Source organism: Dromaius novaehollandiae, chromosome 7, assembly GCF_036370855.1.
Source record: "Dromaius novaehollandiae isolate bDroNov1 chromosome 7, bDroNov1.hap1, whole genome shotgun sequence".
Classification (NCBI taxonomy): domain Eukaryota; kingdom Metazoa; phylum Chordata; class Aves; order Casuariiformes; family Dromaiidae; genus Dromaius; species Dromaius novaehollandiae.
Genome location: NC_088104.1, coordinates 20302193 through 20316761, shown reverse-complemented (window position 1 = coordinate 20316761; position 14569 = coordinate 20302193). Strand labels below are relative to the sequence as shown.

The 14569-nt window shown below is 35.9% G+C and overlaps 1 protein-coding gene and 1 long non-coding RNA gene across 2 annotated transcripts in view; one reads left to right on the top strand and one right to left on the bottom strand.

Annotated features, from left to right (window-relative positions):
• Positions 1 to 12164, top strand: part of KCNH7 (potassium voltage-gated channel subfamily H member 7) — a 244636-nt gene extending 232472 nt beyond the window's left edge. Inside the window, exons 13-16 of the mRNA XM_026094388.2 lie at positions 1215 to 1478; positions 6529 to 6697; positions 10328 to 10520; positions 11895 to 12164. Coding sequence (XP_025950173.2) covers positions 1215 to 1478; positions 6529 to 6697; positions 10328 to 10520; positions 11895 to 12164 — 896 coding nt within the window. The remainder of the gene's footprint in view (positions 1 to 1214; positions 1479 to 6528; positions 6698 to 10327; positions 10521 to 11894) is intronic.
• LOC112979906 (uncharacterized) lies at positions 9627 to 12128 on the bottom strand. Its single transcript, XR_003258292.2, has 2 exons — positions 12060 to 12128; positions 9627 to 9842 (listed from the first exon to the last, which is right to left on the bottom strand). It is a non-coding gene; the product is annotated as an uncharacterized LOC112979906 (long non-coding RNA).
• Positions 12165 to 14569: the final 2405 nt, after the last annotated feature.

The following is a 14569-nucleotide window of genomic DNA, read 5'->3' as shown; positions in this document are numbered from 1 at the left end:
ATTAGTAATTAGCACAAAGCAGATGGGAAATCATGCTGTCTCCCCAGGAAGTTAATGCAAACTAGTTACAGTATTTATATGTTGTGTAGACTAGCCTGCTAAAATGTGTTTAAAATAAATACCAGAACTGGAATTATCTTGACATTTCAGTTAAAAATAGGTAAAACCAAATACTGGTTTTGAAATTAGCTTCAAATTTATGCTGAAGACAGATCAGGAGTTCTCTATATTCACAAATAATTGTTCTTGAGTTTAAATCTTATTTAACTTGTTTATAATACGTGTTTTTAAAGACACCTGCTTTATATCTGTAGTTTTATTTGCCACGTCCCAAGAGGACTGAACTTGCTATTCCTTACCTCAAAACTTGAATATAATTAATGAAAGATTAATTCTGAACTTAACTGGTACTCTCTTACCATATATACTACACTGTGTTATGTACTTTTCTTACCCAAAAGAATGGATGATGATCAGAGAATTGCAATTAACTTTAAAGCCTAATGAATTTGGAATTCTTTGGAAAGTTATTTCTGAGATGCTCCCAGAAAGGCAGATTGGCAATTCCCTTCTTTTTGTATCAAAAGGACTTCTGTCTCCCATATCAGTCCTATATATAGATATGACAGTAATGAGCATGGAAAAATATGCCCTTTATTTAGATGGGCAAAGAATAATCAATAAAGATGCTGTTATGTGGGCATAATTTAAACAGGTAGTTCTGATACTGAGTCTGACATCCATGACTGTTAGCCTGTCAGGTTTATGAGAAGTGCCCAAGGATATGGAAAATCAGAAGAGGAAAGGAAATAATAATTTTATTTCTTTAATATGTACCCAGACTTTGATCCATTACTTACAGAATATAAAGTTTTCTCAAATATAATCCTCACCGGGAAAAAAAAAAGGAGTAAATATGAAGGCTCTGTTGGACCAAACTTTTGTTGCTTTGAAATAAGAAACCTTTTGCATAATGAATTCTGGTTTATGGACTACAAATCCTTACTGTATACTTGCAATTGTCTTCCGGGACCTCAAGAGATTAATACGTCTTCTCTGACACAGGAATCAGGAAAGGCTTTAAAGTAATATTATTCTAATAGACAGCGAACTTCCTAACTGATATAAGAATAGTCTCCATGCTCAGTCAGAATAAACTTGAACACAATCTCATGAACTGCATGTTATTGGATACAACTCTTTCTGTTTAACAGGTTACTTCAATGAGAATAATCAAAGTGATCCTGAACACTCAGGGGACACCACCAGATATTATCAATCTACCAAGAAACACTTTGAAGAGAAAAGAAGTGGATCATCATCTTTTGTGTCGTCCATTGAAGATGAGCAAAAACCCCTCTTCTCTGGGATGGCTGATTATCCAACTGTAACAGGGAAAACCACAGAGGTTGACATTGAAGAAATGGTTCATGCAGCAGCAGATATTCTTATTGAAAAAAGAAGCAATTCTTGCAAAGGTAATTAAGTGCTATTTTGCAAAATTTGAGTAGTCATCTTTTTTGGTGTGATTGCCAGAAGTCATTTTCTGAGTGATTCTATTGATTATTTATACAGTAGTTACTTTTGTAAGTGTTTCATGAGACAGTAAATAGAAAAACTATTTTGGATCAAAAAATTTCTCAAGAGGATTAATATAGTGTACTACACTGGCTGTGAGACTGGAGTAAGGACCTCCAAAAGGCTATTCTAGGCTTCATTAATGAATCATCTTGTAACTGAATTGCCTTAGAAAAGTCATTTAAACAAAATCTTTAAAATTGTCCACTAGTAATGGACCTCACTTTTCCATGCCCATGTATGAAAACTGGATTCAAAGCAGTAAAGGGTCCCTCAAGGAGAGCTTGATAAGTCAGGGTTTGGTGGCAGTACAAAATCCTACGTAGACAATGAGAGTTAAATAAATCTAGTGACGGTCACACAAAAGAAAGCCTGAAATGTTTTCAGGTAATTAGCTTTTTCCCTATATTCACAATGGACGAACAAAATTCAGTTAAAGAAATTCATAATAGCTTGAAAGAAGGCTATCCCATTTTGCTGCATGAGTTGGTTAACAGGAATGCCGTTACATCACGCAGAACAAATCTTGGCTTCAGTAAGTAAAATGCAAGAGCAAAGATTTGGCCTTTTTTATATGACAAATTATCAACAATGATTAAGCAATCTAAGTTAATTTTACATAGAGTTAAACCACATAATTAAAATGACTTCTAATACACTAAAATCTTCTCATTGATATGAAGGGAAAATAATGAAATAATAAACATACGATTCAAATATTGCTCAAAGTTTGTAATTGTTTCAGTATGAAAGGAAGAACTATGTATTTAGTGTTTAATGCTGTTTTCCTCAGCAGTTTTTTTTCCTGTTGGGGCAATTAACCATTTAACCATCATTCAATAAACTTTAGGCTTTTCAATTCTAATTTTATACTATCCTAATGATTAATCAGACCAAACAATACATTTTTATATTTCAAAGGTATGAATATGTGAAGCCTGGTCTTCTTTGGCTAGGGTCATGTAAATCTGAGCCATACAAACTTGTTGCATACATACTGCAATTTGAAAGCTTACCTTTCTTCTGCTGGTAGCCAGAAATGTGTCCTTGCAGCTATAGCAACATTTTCCAAGGCAACCTATTACGGATTTTATTTGAGCTAAATTTAGCACGCCTAAAGGTTATATATTTTGATTAAGACCACATTCTTTTTTCTGCTTTGTAACTCTGCACTTCTGATAATGTGTTTGAAAGCTCATTACCTTTCTTGAAACTTTCATAAAAACTTTGATTGCAATAAAATAAGATCAGATTTGATTGATATGTATGTTTTAAACTAAATTCTCATTCCTGCTATTAATTAGAGATTGGCTTTAATTTACTCTAAAAGTAGTTATGAACATAATGAAATTCTGAAATAAACTCTATATGTAGATATGTAGGTATGTTTATAATCTTTATATATTACGGTAGCTTATAATTCTTGCATATAAATGAACTTATATAAACTTACCACGATTGATTACCAGTGTGACCAATATATCCTTAATTATCTTTAGTTTGGTTTAAGTTTTGGTCATTACTGTCCATGAATGGAAGGACTATTAATAAGGTATTTAGTAATGTGAGCAGAAACTCTGCAAACTTCTCTGAATCCTGAAATGCAACTCTTAATATCATTTAAATCATTTGTGTCTTATGAGAAGACTTGATAATTTTTCTGTAGCTGCTAAGCCATATGCTGAAGAAAAATGCTATTTTCTATTCTCACTCGGTCAGTATTCGGGCCATAAGATTGATTCTTGAACAAAGTTATACATTTATTGATTTAGTTCTCAGCCTGGGATTCTTCAATCCCTGGAAGACCATAATTGGTTATAAAATTGTAACTGCTTTTGGGCCTTTCTAGGATATTCATACAGGTGGAAGTATCTGAAAAGATGCTTAGAGCAGTACAGTCTGATATCCCATATAGTATATGAATGTATTTCACAATCTGAGTGCCAACTTATTTGCTTTGTCACAAATTAAATATTTAATGTAATAGTCTACAAATACATATTGTGGGACAAAATAAATCTGTGATTCCCCTGGGCTATGCCAGGGCATGGGAAAACATGTAGTTCTACCAAATGATTTATTATATAGAAAACCTAACAACTTGGTTCTGCTGGACATTAAAAAGCAGTGAAATAAATGGCCTATATTATTAGTTTCTATTCCTGAAATTCACTGTCTAAAAGTAAATCCACTGGATTTACAATATCCATTGTACCCACAGGCATAGTTTAAAATTTCACCCCTGAATTTGTTGAAGTTTGCTCCCTAAACTTTGGTGAAAGCTTTGCTACTTCCTTGGACACTAAAAATAGAGCCATGTGTGCCAGCTAAATCCAAATGACATGCTTCTCTGACAGTGTTTTGCTCTTTCCTTCTGTTGGCTTAAGTGGGCTGAGAAGCTGAATAGGTTTCTGGGTACCGAGATGACATCTCCTTCCCCTTCCTTCTGTTCAGTGCATAAAATCAGGTCATGTCATATGAAGTCCAAACACTCTCTACAGCTCCAGGAAACCTTCTACCACCTGCTAACCAAAGATCAGACAACACAGTAAGCACCTTTCTCTGATTTAAAAAAAGGAGGTTTCTTTCTCTGCTTAGAGTCATGTAGTGAGCGCTCCCCTTCCTGGATAAATCTACTTGAAACACTAAATCTGAGCAGGAAATGTCATTGCCACCACCACCACCCCCTTTTTTTTATCATTTCTTTACTGAGAGCAACACTGCTCAAAGATGATGTGTTTGAAAAGGATTGGCTAATAACATTTGGACAAACCTCTCGTATGTCAGCCACGCTCTGATTTTTTCTTCTTTCTTTGAAACATGGCTCTGGCTGCTATGGTTGCTTAAAAAAAATTCAGAAGTGTGAAATGAATGTAAACTATGCCGAGTTACCAGCACGCAGTGCCAAGAATTACAGGGAAGTGTGAGGAGAAGCTCTGAGCAAACCATTCAGGGACAACCGAGGGACGTGGGATTCAAACCCAGCTGCTCCTACATCAGTGGCTGCCACCTTACAAGCAGTCAAGGACTTTGTCCAGTGGTATGCTGAGGCAGCAGTCAGAGCACAACAAGAACATTTAATGCATTCTATAACTTAATGTAGCTAAACAATTGCAAATGCTTTATATGACCCTAATGTGGATTGTACTGAACAGGTGTTAAAGTTTTAACACACTTTTTTTCACTGCGGAGTAAGTGAATTTGAGTGGTACTAAGCAATTATTGACTGTTCATGTAACAACAGAATTCCTCAGAGTAACAAAGGCTGAGGGTGGGGGGTACATACATGTAGAAAAATCAGTATTCGTCCTAAATATGTCACTGGTAGGCTTTGCAAAGCTCACAGAAAGATAATCATTCTATATCAAATAAGAGTATGTGCAACTAATACATCTCATGATAAATGATATGTAACATTGCACCAGAGTTTAATGAATGGAAGAAACAGCCTGAAGCCAGGAATGTAAACTAATTAAGAAATGCACAGAGGTGTAAGTTAAGCAAATTGAAAGAGGAAGGAAGAAATAGCTTAAGCCAGAAAAGTGAGCAAAGGGAGGGAGTGCCCCACAGTTATGTTTGATATTAAGTTGCAGTGTTTGATAACAGAGATCCAAGAACTGGGAGAGACAAGTAGGATGGACCTTGAGCAGGGCTGGTACCAGGTGGGAACAGCAGTAGTCACTTTTTACAAAGGGCAGGAGATAAATAAATGACTCATATATAAAGAGTATAATTTTCTATACTTGATATATTTCATATAAAATATAAAGGATTAGAATAGGGACTAAATTCACCAAGCTAGCTGAAACTTTGAAGTATGATCCTAATTATGCATTTTGGTTTTTTTTAATCTTGTAGAAAATCTGTTTCCAATATCTTAATCCAATATTTTGCTTGTCATTCAAATAGAAAAAAAATAGATGTATTCTTTACTACAAAGCTTCAATTAGTATTAAAGTGACTTTCTGACTGACCCAGCAACTGCAGAGTTTTTCATTCTCTTAAGAGTCACAAAGTATTAAACAAAATGAACTGACACCTTTCACCCCGCAGGAATTGTGAGAGTCTCTAAAACATGCTTTACACAGCAACATAAGGGCTGGGCTGGAGAGTAGTGATGCTAACAGCTACATCAGTGAAAATCAATTTCCTCTGGAAAATAATAACCAGTATCCCTTTGCAAGCTTGTGTTAAATGGCCTCTGTCTCAGAGAAAACATACTACTCTTTACAAGGCTTGTTAAGGCAGGTAGCGTTAGAGTTATTGATAAGAAAGGCAGCTAGCTGAGGTCTGGGAACTTTCTCTACAGTGTGCACCGCAATGTATTCCACATGCTGTAAATGCAGTGCAGCAAGTCCTTTTTTTAAACCAAAAATGGCTAAAATGTAAATACTCTTTAAATGGTACATTCAAGGGCAAGAGAAGAGATCTTAGCCAGGTGTCTGAAACAAACAAACAAAGACATTCAAGTACATCATGTAATAGAACACTTAGCTTAGAGCAAGTATTTCCAGTTTTGATGGAGAATAATAATTTGCTAAAAAGGTCTGAGAAAACTCAGTAAAAACAAATAAAAAACTAAAGAAATAGGAGCCATTAAGTGGCAGAACTGTGGTGATGTTGACTAAATAAAGCTGCTTTGTTTATCTATGGCTTCAAAATATTAGCGTGTTGCTATCATTATCTTAGAATTTTATAAGTTTTCGATATGACTGCTATTATCTTTCCTTAAATAGTGGTAAAGAAGAAAGACTCTTGCTCAGGCAGTGTACCTGCATACCAAATTAACATTCAAAGTTTTGAGAGACAGTGGTAAGTGGGATGTTTGACTCAATATGAAACTCTCTGTTAATTCCCCAGTACCAAGTGGTTATGCTCATCACGGTCACCAACCTTTCTCTATCAGCACGTACAAAAATCCATACTTTGTTTTATTTTGTTTTTCATCAGATATCACTGACAAAAGAAACTGGGAGCAGGAGAACATCAGGGATTACCAGGACTCCCCTAGTCAGTCAGCATTACCCCATGTTACATGGGGCATCTGCGAAACTGAAAGTGACTTTATATATGGGGAAGTGGAGAATCGATTAGATATACTTCAGGAACAACTCAACAGGTAAAAAAAAAAAGATATTGTAAAAACAAAAGATACGCGTGAAAGGGTCCATAATCCAATTGCTGTTAGTGAAGCTATAGGAGGAATGATTTGGGCAGGAAGTTTCCAAAAGCATTCATATCTTCAGAAGCTCAAAAGTACAGAAATATGCCAAATGGGAATATCACATTGGTGTCTATATGAAATTTTAGTAGCCTAAACATCACCTAAATTCAGCCCTCCAAATTCTTGGCAAATCCTATCCTTGGACTGCTGGGTACAAAATTTTTGATTCGCTGACAGAATATTCATGTCACTTACCTCTAGGTACCCACATTAGTTGCTCTAAATTGCCTTGGAGAAGAGCCTTTCTCCTCAGTTGACTCTATAGGTAGCTTAGGAGACTACCTTCTTACCCTGCACACCTTAGTGAAGCACCTAAACTCATGAAACTTAAATCACACCTCACCCAGAATGTCGTTGCCTTAACAGTGATTCCTAGAGATTTACATGTCCACAAAATGGGAATTTTGAATATCTTAGAAGTACTGATTTTCCCTGGAGACACAAAGTAAACCTTTTGAAAAGAGAGCATTTATATTGCAGACATCTTCCCTTTTTGATGAATTAACTTCTTTTGCAATTGTCTCTATAATAAGCAGACATGGGATTACACAAAGGCATAATACTTATACCTGCTACAATAGAAAACAGTCACTTTCTTTTTCAGAAAGCATAAGTTACCTTTGCTTAATAAAATGTATCTTCTTTCTCCTTCTCCCTTTTGGTATCTAATATACTACTCTTTGCTGGCAGCTAAGCAGCACATCTTCCCTTTTTGATGAATTAACTTCTTTTGCAATTGTCTCTATAATAAGCAGACATGGGATTACACAAAGGCATAATACTTATACCTGCTACAATAGAAAACAGTCACTTTCTTTTTCAGAAAGCATAAGTTACCTTTGCTTAATAAAATGTATCTTCTTTCTCCTTCTCCCTTTTGGTATCTAATATACTACTCTTTGCTGGCAGCTAAGCAGCATAGCTTATGACATCTTAAAAATATGGTTACAGAATTTTGATCTATCATACTCTATAATTTACCATATAATTTCACCTAATTTTGAATTGCCCTATGCTCAGGTCTGTGGCTTATTATTTTTGCTCTGAAATTCCATTACTTTCAAATTTTTTCCATGACAAATACTATGACACGCATTCAGCCGTAATTATATTTTAGTAGCTGTTCATTGGCATACTGCGCTGTATATTTTAGCAATCAGTTTAAAGCCAGGTTAACTGCATATTGCTTCTTTGATCTACTATAAGCCAATCAAACCACAGTATTTTTCATTTCTGAATACAATAGAGTACATTAAAAAGACATTTTTAACATGTAAGCCTAAATCGCTATAATTTCTAATTGCAGTACAGTCAAGTATCTAAGTAACTGTATATGCCACATAGCTAAACATCTGCATGATCCTCAGCAAGAGGGGATGTAGTCTTTCACTTTCATTTCTTCTCCTGAAATCTTAAGCTTTTGAAACCAAGGTTATATCTCAAATTTTTCTAAAGGATTACAAAAATCTTACACAAGTTCTCAATATTTTTTTTTGAGGGAGAGAATATCATTGTTGCTGGTAAACTAAGATATGGATTTGATTAAATCATTTTATCCTGTAACTCTTCTCATATATTTAAAGCTTTTCATGCTTTCAGGATTTGGGGCCTGGATGAATCTTATTCTATCAATATGACATGCAATATTCTTTTGTACTTATGTCAGATCTGCCCTGCTGGACTAAAAAGCAACATCACTTACTCTTGAGCTTTTCCATCTCAAGTTAGAGGCTTGATGTGCCACTCATTTTATCAAATGGATACAGAAAGCTGGAAAACTTCTGTACTAGAAATACGTCCCTAGAGCTCTCTCTTTCTCCTCTCTAGGCCATTTGAATTTCATGGAGAGCCTGAGCCAAGCGCCTAGGTTCTCCTGTTTGTTTGTCCTTAGGTGGCATGACCTGGGCTTGTTTTGAATTCGGGAGAAAGGAGGGAGAAGTTATACGTGCAGTGATGGTGAATAAAGACTACCAGAAGTACTCTTTGACTAAGAATACTGGGAAACCACCATTAAATATTAACAAAGAGGGGAGCCATTTTAGAGCTAATTCAGAGTAAAAGAAAACTGTTGATGAAAGTCCTCCAAAGCTAAATCCCTATTCACAAAGATGTTAAGGCTGAAGCTTAGCAGAGGGAAGCTTTCTGGAGGCAGCTGCTGCTGCTGCTGCTCCTGCTCCTGCTGCTGCAATATTTTCCCCTGTGGCATCAGCATCATGCTTATGTTGAGATCAGCATACTTGCGAGTAGCAAAAAACCCAAGAGAGCTGAGCAAGAGGCTGAGTAGAGCATAACTGACTGTAATCTCAGGGTTTGGGCCTTGTATTATAAGAGCTTTTATAAAAGCTGATGTCACAGAACCAGCCTCCCTGTAAAGGAAGAAACAGCATCCTAAATATCCTTTGGGTGCACATTTCAGATTAATTTCACAGACATTTTAACAATAAGTGATACAAATGATGGATGACTCCAGCATGATAAAAAATATTATCAAACAATGAAGCACCTGGCAAAAGCAGAAATCTGCCAGCACAGGATCAATTCTGCTGCTGCAGAGAGCCCAAGCTGTAACATTCACAACATTAAAGGCTGCTGACATAAAGGTTTGTTTACAAACTGTATTACTCTGTCAGGAGATGAGTTGCAATACATAAGGCTGTATATCCATATTACAATCTGGCTTAGTATGTTTTGTAGCGTTCCAGCAGTTAGGAGGCACAATAGGCATTACCCGTTGCTGACTGTGTCAATGATCTTGGAAAGGCCATTTCAAAGTCATTTCAGTGCTATGGCAACATAAGTATGAAAACCATAAGCAGCACAAGTGTTCTGGCTAACACAGAGGTTTATTTTAACAGTTTCAGAAGTCATACACAAACTCATCAAAAGGAAAAGAAAAAGGAAAAGCAATTGAATTTGAACATCAGAAATGATGAGATTAATGCTGAGGTCCGAATAAGCTTGAATAAATGTTCACTGTGAAGAGCCTTAGGCTGAATTATTCTTTTAAGTAATGATCTTGAAAGTATCTTACTTTTTCGAACTGTGAAAAAAACACAAATGTGGTTTGCTAGTCATTTCATTGCATTCTTTTAGCTTTCGGAATGTCAGAATTGATTGTCAGATACATCAGAAATACTGTGTCACATCCTCAGCCAATTTAGTTTCGATAACAAGAATATTGGTATTCCAGTTATTTTCAGCTAAGGATCTTGACCCCTTGCTTAATTTTTTTTGCAAACGCAACGGACAGCAATGAACTCATTCTTAATGTATGTGCATTCTTAATGCATTAAGATCAGAGACAAGCATGCAAATACATTCTGCAAAGGAAAGACCTAGCTAGCACTGGAAGGGCTCAGTACTCCCTCTTCTGTTCTTTCCTATTTAAGACACGGTCATGTCGTAATAAGCAATAGCTTGCTTTATGAGTAAGCTGGAAATCCCTCCTAAATGCATCTGTAATCAATATGTTAAAATATATCTATCCTTGAGCACGTGTTAACTGATTTTATGTTACTTCTCTAGGCTTGAATCCCAAATGACTGCCGATATTCAAACCATCCTGCAGCTTTTGCAAAGGCAGTCAACACTCGTTCCACCTGCCTATAGCATGGTAACTGCAGGTGTAGAGTATCAACAGCCAGCTATCCGGGTGATACAAAAACTGCATCCTGTAGCATCAATTAAAACAGACAGAAGTTTCAGTCCTTCATCTCAGGTATGTATATGTTCAATATGATCAAAAAAGTTTTTTTAATCTTGTTCGCTTCTGATGGAAAAAATGCTTACTAACCTAGGTGCTTGTTCACTAGTTTAAAAGATTTTAAATACTATTTTGGTTTAGTATCTCTACAATGGACTTTGATACCATAGTTCCAGAGGCCACATTTTCTGTGAAGGTTGTAGGAACCCAAACAATGATCTTAAAATCATAAAGTGTTGCATTTACTTAATCATCATGGCATTCAGAGAGATGTAGCAGAAGGGACAAATACTGGACATAGGTCTAAACCACAAAGACTCTGCTAGCATCAGCTCAGCATGGGTGCATGTGCCATAGGCCAAGTTCTTGAAGTCCTGAGAAACACCACAACTATGTTTTCCTGAATACACAGGCCACAGAAGTCCAGCTGATGCAGTACAACGGCGATATGAATATGCAAGTGGGAGGGGCTAAAAGCCATTGCCACCACTGAAAATATGCTCATATAGAGCTGCCACATACCTGGGTTTCCCAATAAAGGTTTGCAACCCCAATATTTATTTCAGACAGAATTTGATGATTTTCCTAATTTGTTTGGGATTTCTGGAGTTTAACAGTTCGGCCAGTTATGGCATGTTATTTCCAAACAGGCTGCTGCATGTCTTGAATTCCCAAATCAATCATGCAGCATATGACCAGTAAATCCAGAGTGTTTGGATGTGTCAGATTCCTCATGCATATGCCAGAACACATGTAGGCACAGTAAGTCCAATACATCCTGAAGGCATCAGTTTGCATGCATAAAGATTATCGGTGCAGCAAATGTGCAGCAGTAGTTCTTCAAAGTGTCAGCCAACCATTCATACAGCCGCACAAAGCATACACACGTATCTCTGTGAGGACAGAAATAGGGCAACCCTCTGCTAGCATTACCAGGCACATTGCACACTTGCTCTTTAAATTTCTGAGTTTAAAAGTGAAGTAGAACTGAGTGCTTAGACTGCAATCCAAACTGTCATAATGTTAGGACTGATACAATTCCAGAGTTATGTTTTGAAGTGGTGCAAATTCAAGAATGTTTAAATCTACACTCTTGGATTGCGTCTCAGGAATATTCCATCCTTGAGAAAGAATGTGTATGTATATTTTGATGATACATAAACAAGTCTGAGGAGGGGACAAGATTCCCAGGCTTTTACAAATGAATCAAGAGAATCATATTCACTTACATTAAATCAAATACAGTACCATGTAATAATATTTCAGCACACCGCTTCATTTTCAAACATGGCTTACCGATAACAATCTGAATGTGCTAATTTTCAGCAGAAACAAGAACCTACGAGAGACTTACTTAAACATTGCCACCTTGTTTCTTCTCCTTTCCAGTGTCCTGAATTTCTAGACCTCGAAAAATCAAAACTTAAATCCAAAGAATCTCTCTCAAGTGGAGTGCATCTTAACACTGCATCAGAGGACAACCTGGCTTCTTTTTTAGATCAAGAACGTGACAAGTCTGTAGAGTGTCCCCCACAGCATTATAAAACAACTTACCTCCATCCAATTAGGCACCCTTCCTTGCCAGAATCTTCACTAAGCACTGTAGGAATCTTGAGTCTTCATAGGCATGTTTCTGATCCTGGTCTTCCTGGGAAATAATACTTTTATACCATTAGTTCACATAAAAATGTAAGTGCTTTTAATGGCTGTTTTTCCTTTTTTTGTATTAAAATCCTCTATACTTGACTCAGGGGCTACAAGGAATTAACCATTATATGCAAAAGTACTGTATATTTTCCTAAATCTGAAGCTTGTAAGGTAAAGTTGAGCAGTCCTGATGTAAATATATATATATATATATATACACACACACACACACTATCTGTATGTTCCAAATGTAAAACTGCCAGCATTCTCAAGGCACCTTATATTTTTCTTTTTTTTAAATACATGCATGTTCTGAAATTACAGCTTACGTTGCATGGAGATTACCATTTACTGCTTTCACAGAAATAGTACTTTATTGTGGGTATGTCTTCAGAGCAAATAAGAGATCAATTGATAACAATAATTCATAGAGAAAAGACTCCTACTCGACCAAGCTACTCTGAAACTTAGGTAAAATCTTCGTCTAGCTCACTTGAAAATTTAGTTATCTTCCTATAGTGAGCTTTTTATAGTCAATGGTAATGATTCTGCATCTAGAGAAAAATAAGATAACCAAGTCTTCAAAACAACTAAGACACAGAAACTAGCCTCCTTCAAAACTAGTTGAAGTAGGGCAATATTTTAACAGACAAACTTGGCCACATCCTGGAAAATATCACATCCACAAAAACACATTAATTGAACAGTTTGTTTAAGTACTTTTTTTTGTTCTTTTAATTCTCATCATAGACATTAGCTGTCATGAACAGGCAGGCACTTTTCATCAGTCACATAAACATAATCAAATGCAATAAATCTAATTTCTATATAATACAGAAGACTGTGTTCCTTTTGTTCAATACAAATTCTTCTTCTGTATAATAAAAAAATACTTTACAAATTTTTGTTTTATAATTATCACAGTTGTTGTTTGCAGTTATCTCTTATGACTGACTGGTCCCTCCACAAACATCCAAGATATATAAGTATGCAGACACACAGGCACACTACACACATATTCTATTCCTTTGTGTGTGTGCATGTGTGTATATATGTACATATGTGTGTACATATGTGTGTATATATTTATATACACACATACACACAAGTGTGTGTATATACCTACACCTACATGTAGGAGTATAGATATATAGAGAGAGATATATATATAAAAATATATATATATGTATATATGTAAAATCACTTTCAGGACCATTGTAAACTTTCTTATTACAAAACAAGTAAGCTTAGCTTGTGTCCAAAGCTGACTACATTAGTATAAAATGATTTAAGGTCCGTAGGCTTTAAATACAGTATGTACTGTATGTGCATAATGCTTTGTGAATACTTAGATTTAATTTTATTAAAATATTATTCTGCTTCAAATGTTGTGTTTATTTTAGAAGGAACTGACCTTTTAATTACTCCTTTTAAGTATTTAAAAGTGTTCACATGTTTTTCTAATCTTAAACAAAGCTTTTATGTAAAATTCCTCTAGGAAGAGAACTCATTTCAGAAAAGCTGACATGTGGCCCAATTAGTGAGTGAGCAGTTAAATTTTAACTAAAAACAAATTAAAGCCTCTGTTCTAAACCAGTGCTACAGATCAATGCAATAGTAGCTGACCCTTGCATTAACAGATACATATGTTACATGGCGGGGTCAGAATGATACATAACACTTCCAGTCATACACAGCCAGTAGATTAAAAAAAGGTGGCTGAATGTCCTCTCATTTACATTAGTGGGACTGTTAATTACTGAGCAAGGCACTGCTTTCTTAGCTTTGGATATAAAGATACAGAAATGAATTAACTGAACGTGTTTGTAAGGGAAAAGAGAATCCAAACCTTTCCATACAAGACCAAATTTTCTTCTGCCTTATGCTAGTGCTGACTCTTGAAAGGTCCAAATCCCACAATTTGCTGACTGCTCTTACTTCTACCATGATATCTGTGCTGTTTAGTATCTTGCAGGATCAGCTCCTGGGTAACAGCATCATTGCACCACCTAGAATCTCTGCCTGCTTTTACTCCATTGAAACAGGAGTGCTAAACAGCAAAGGAAAGAGCTTCCTGGGTTTGGGCAGGGGAGGGGGGGTTGAACAGTAAGAGTTAACAGCTTCTGTTCAGTCTCAGTCTAATAACTAATATTAACATCTTTTACAAAGTAAAGGCAAATTTTCTAAAAAAGTATTTGTGTTATGCTAGATTTAGAACAGTTTGGTGTAAATTAAAAATAAAATTAATGAAAAAATATAATGCATGAACATTGATTTAGAAAATGCATTTGTCCAATTTCATCACTTGTTATTTCACATTTATGCCAAGAGACTGAACACAACAGGTGGGCTGGGGAAGGAGATTTGGGGAGGGGAGAAGCGACGACTGTTGCATTGCTCCAAGTGAAGGAGGAGTC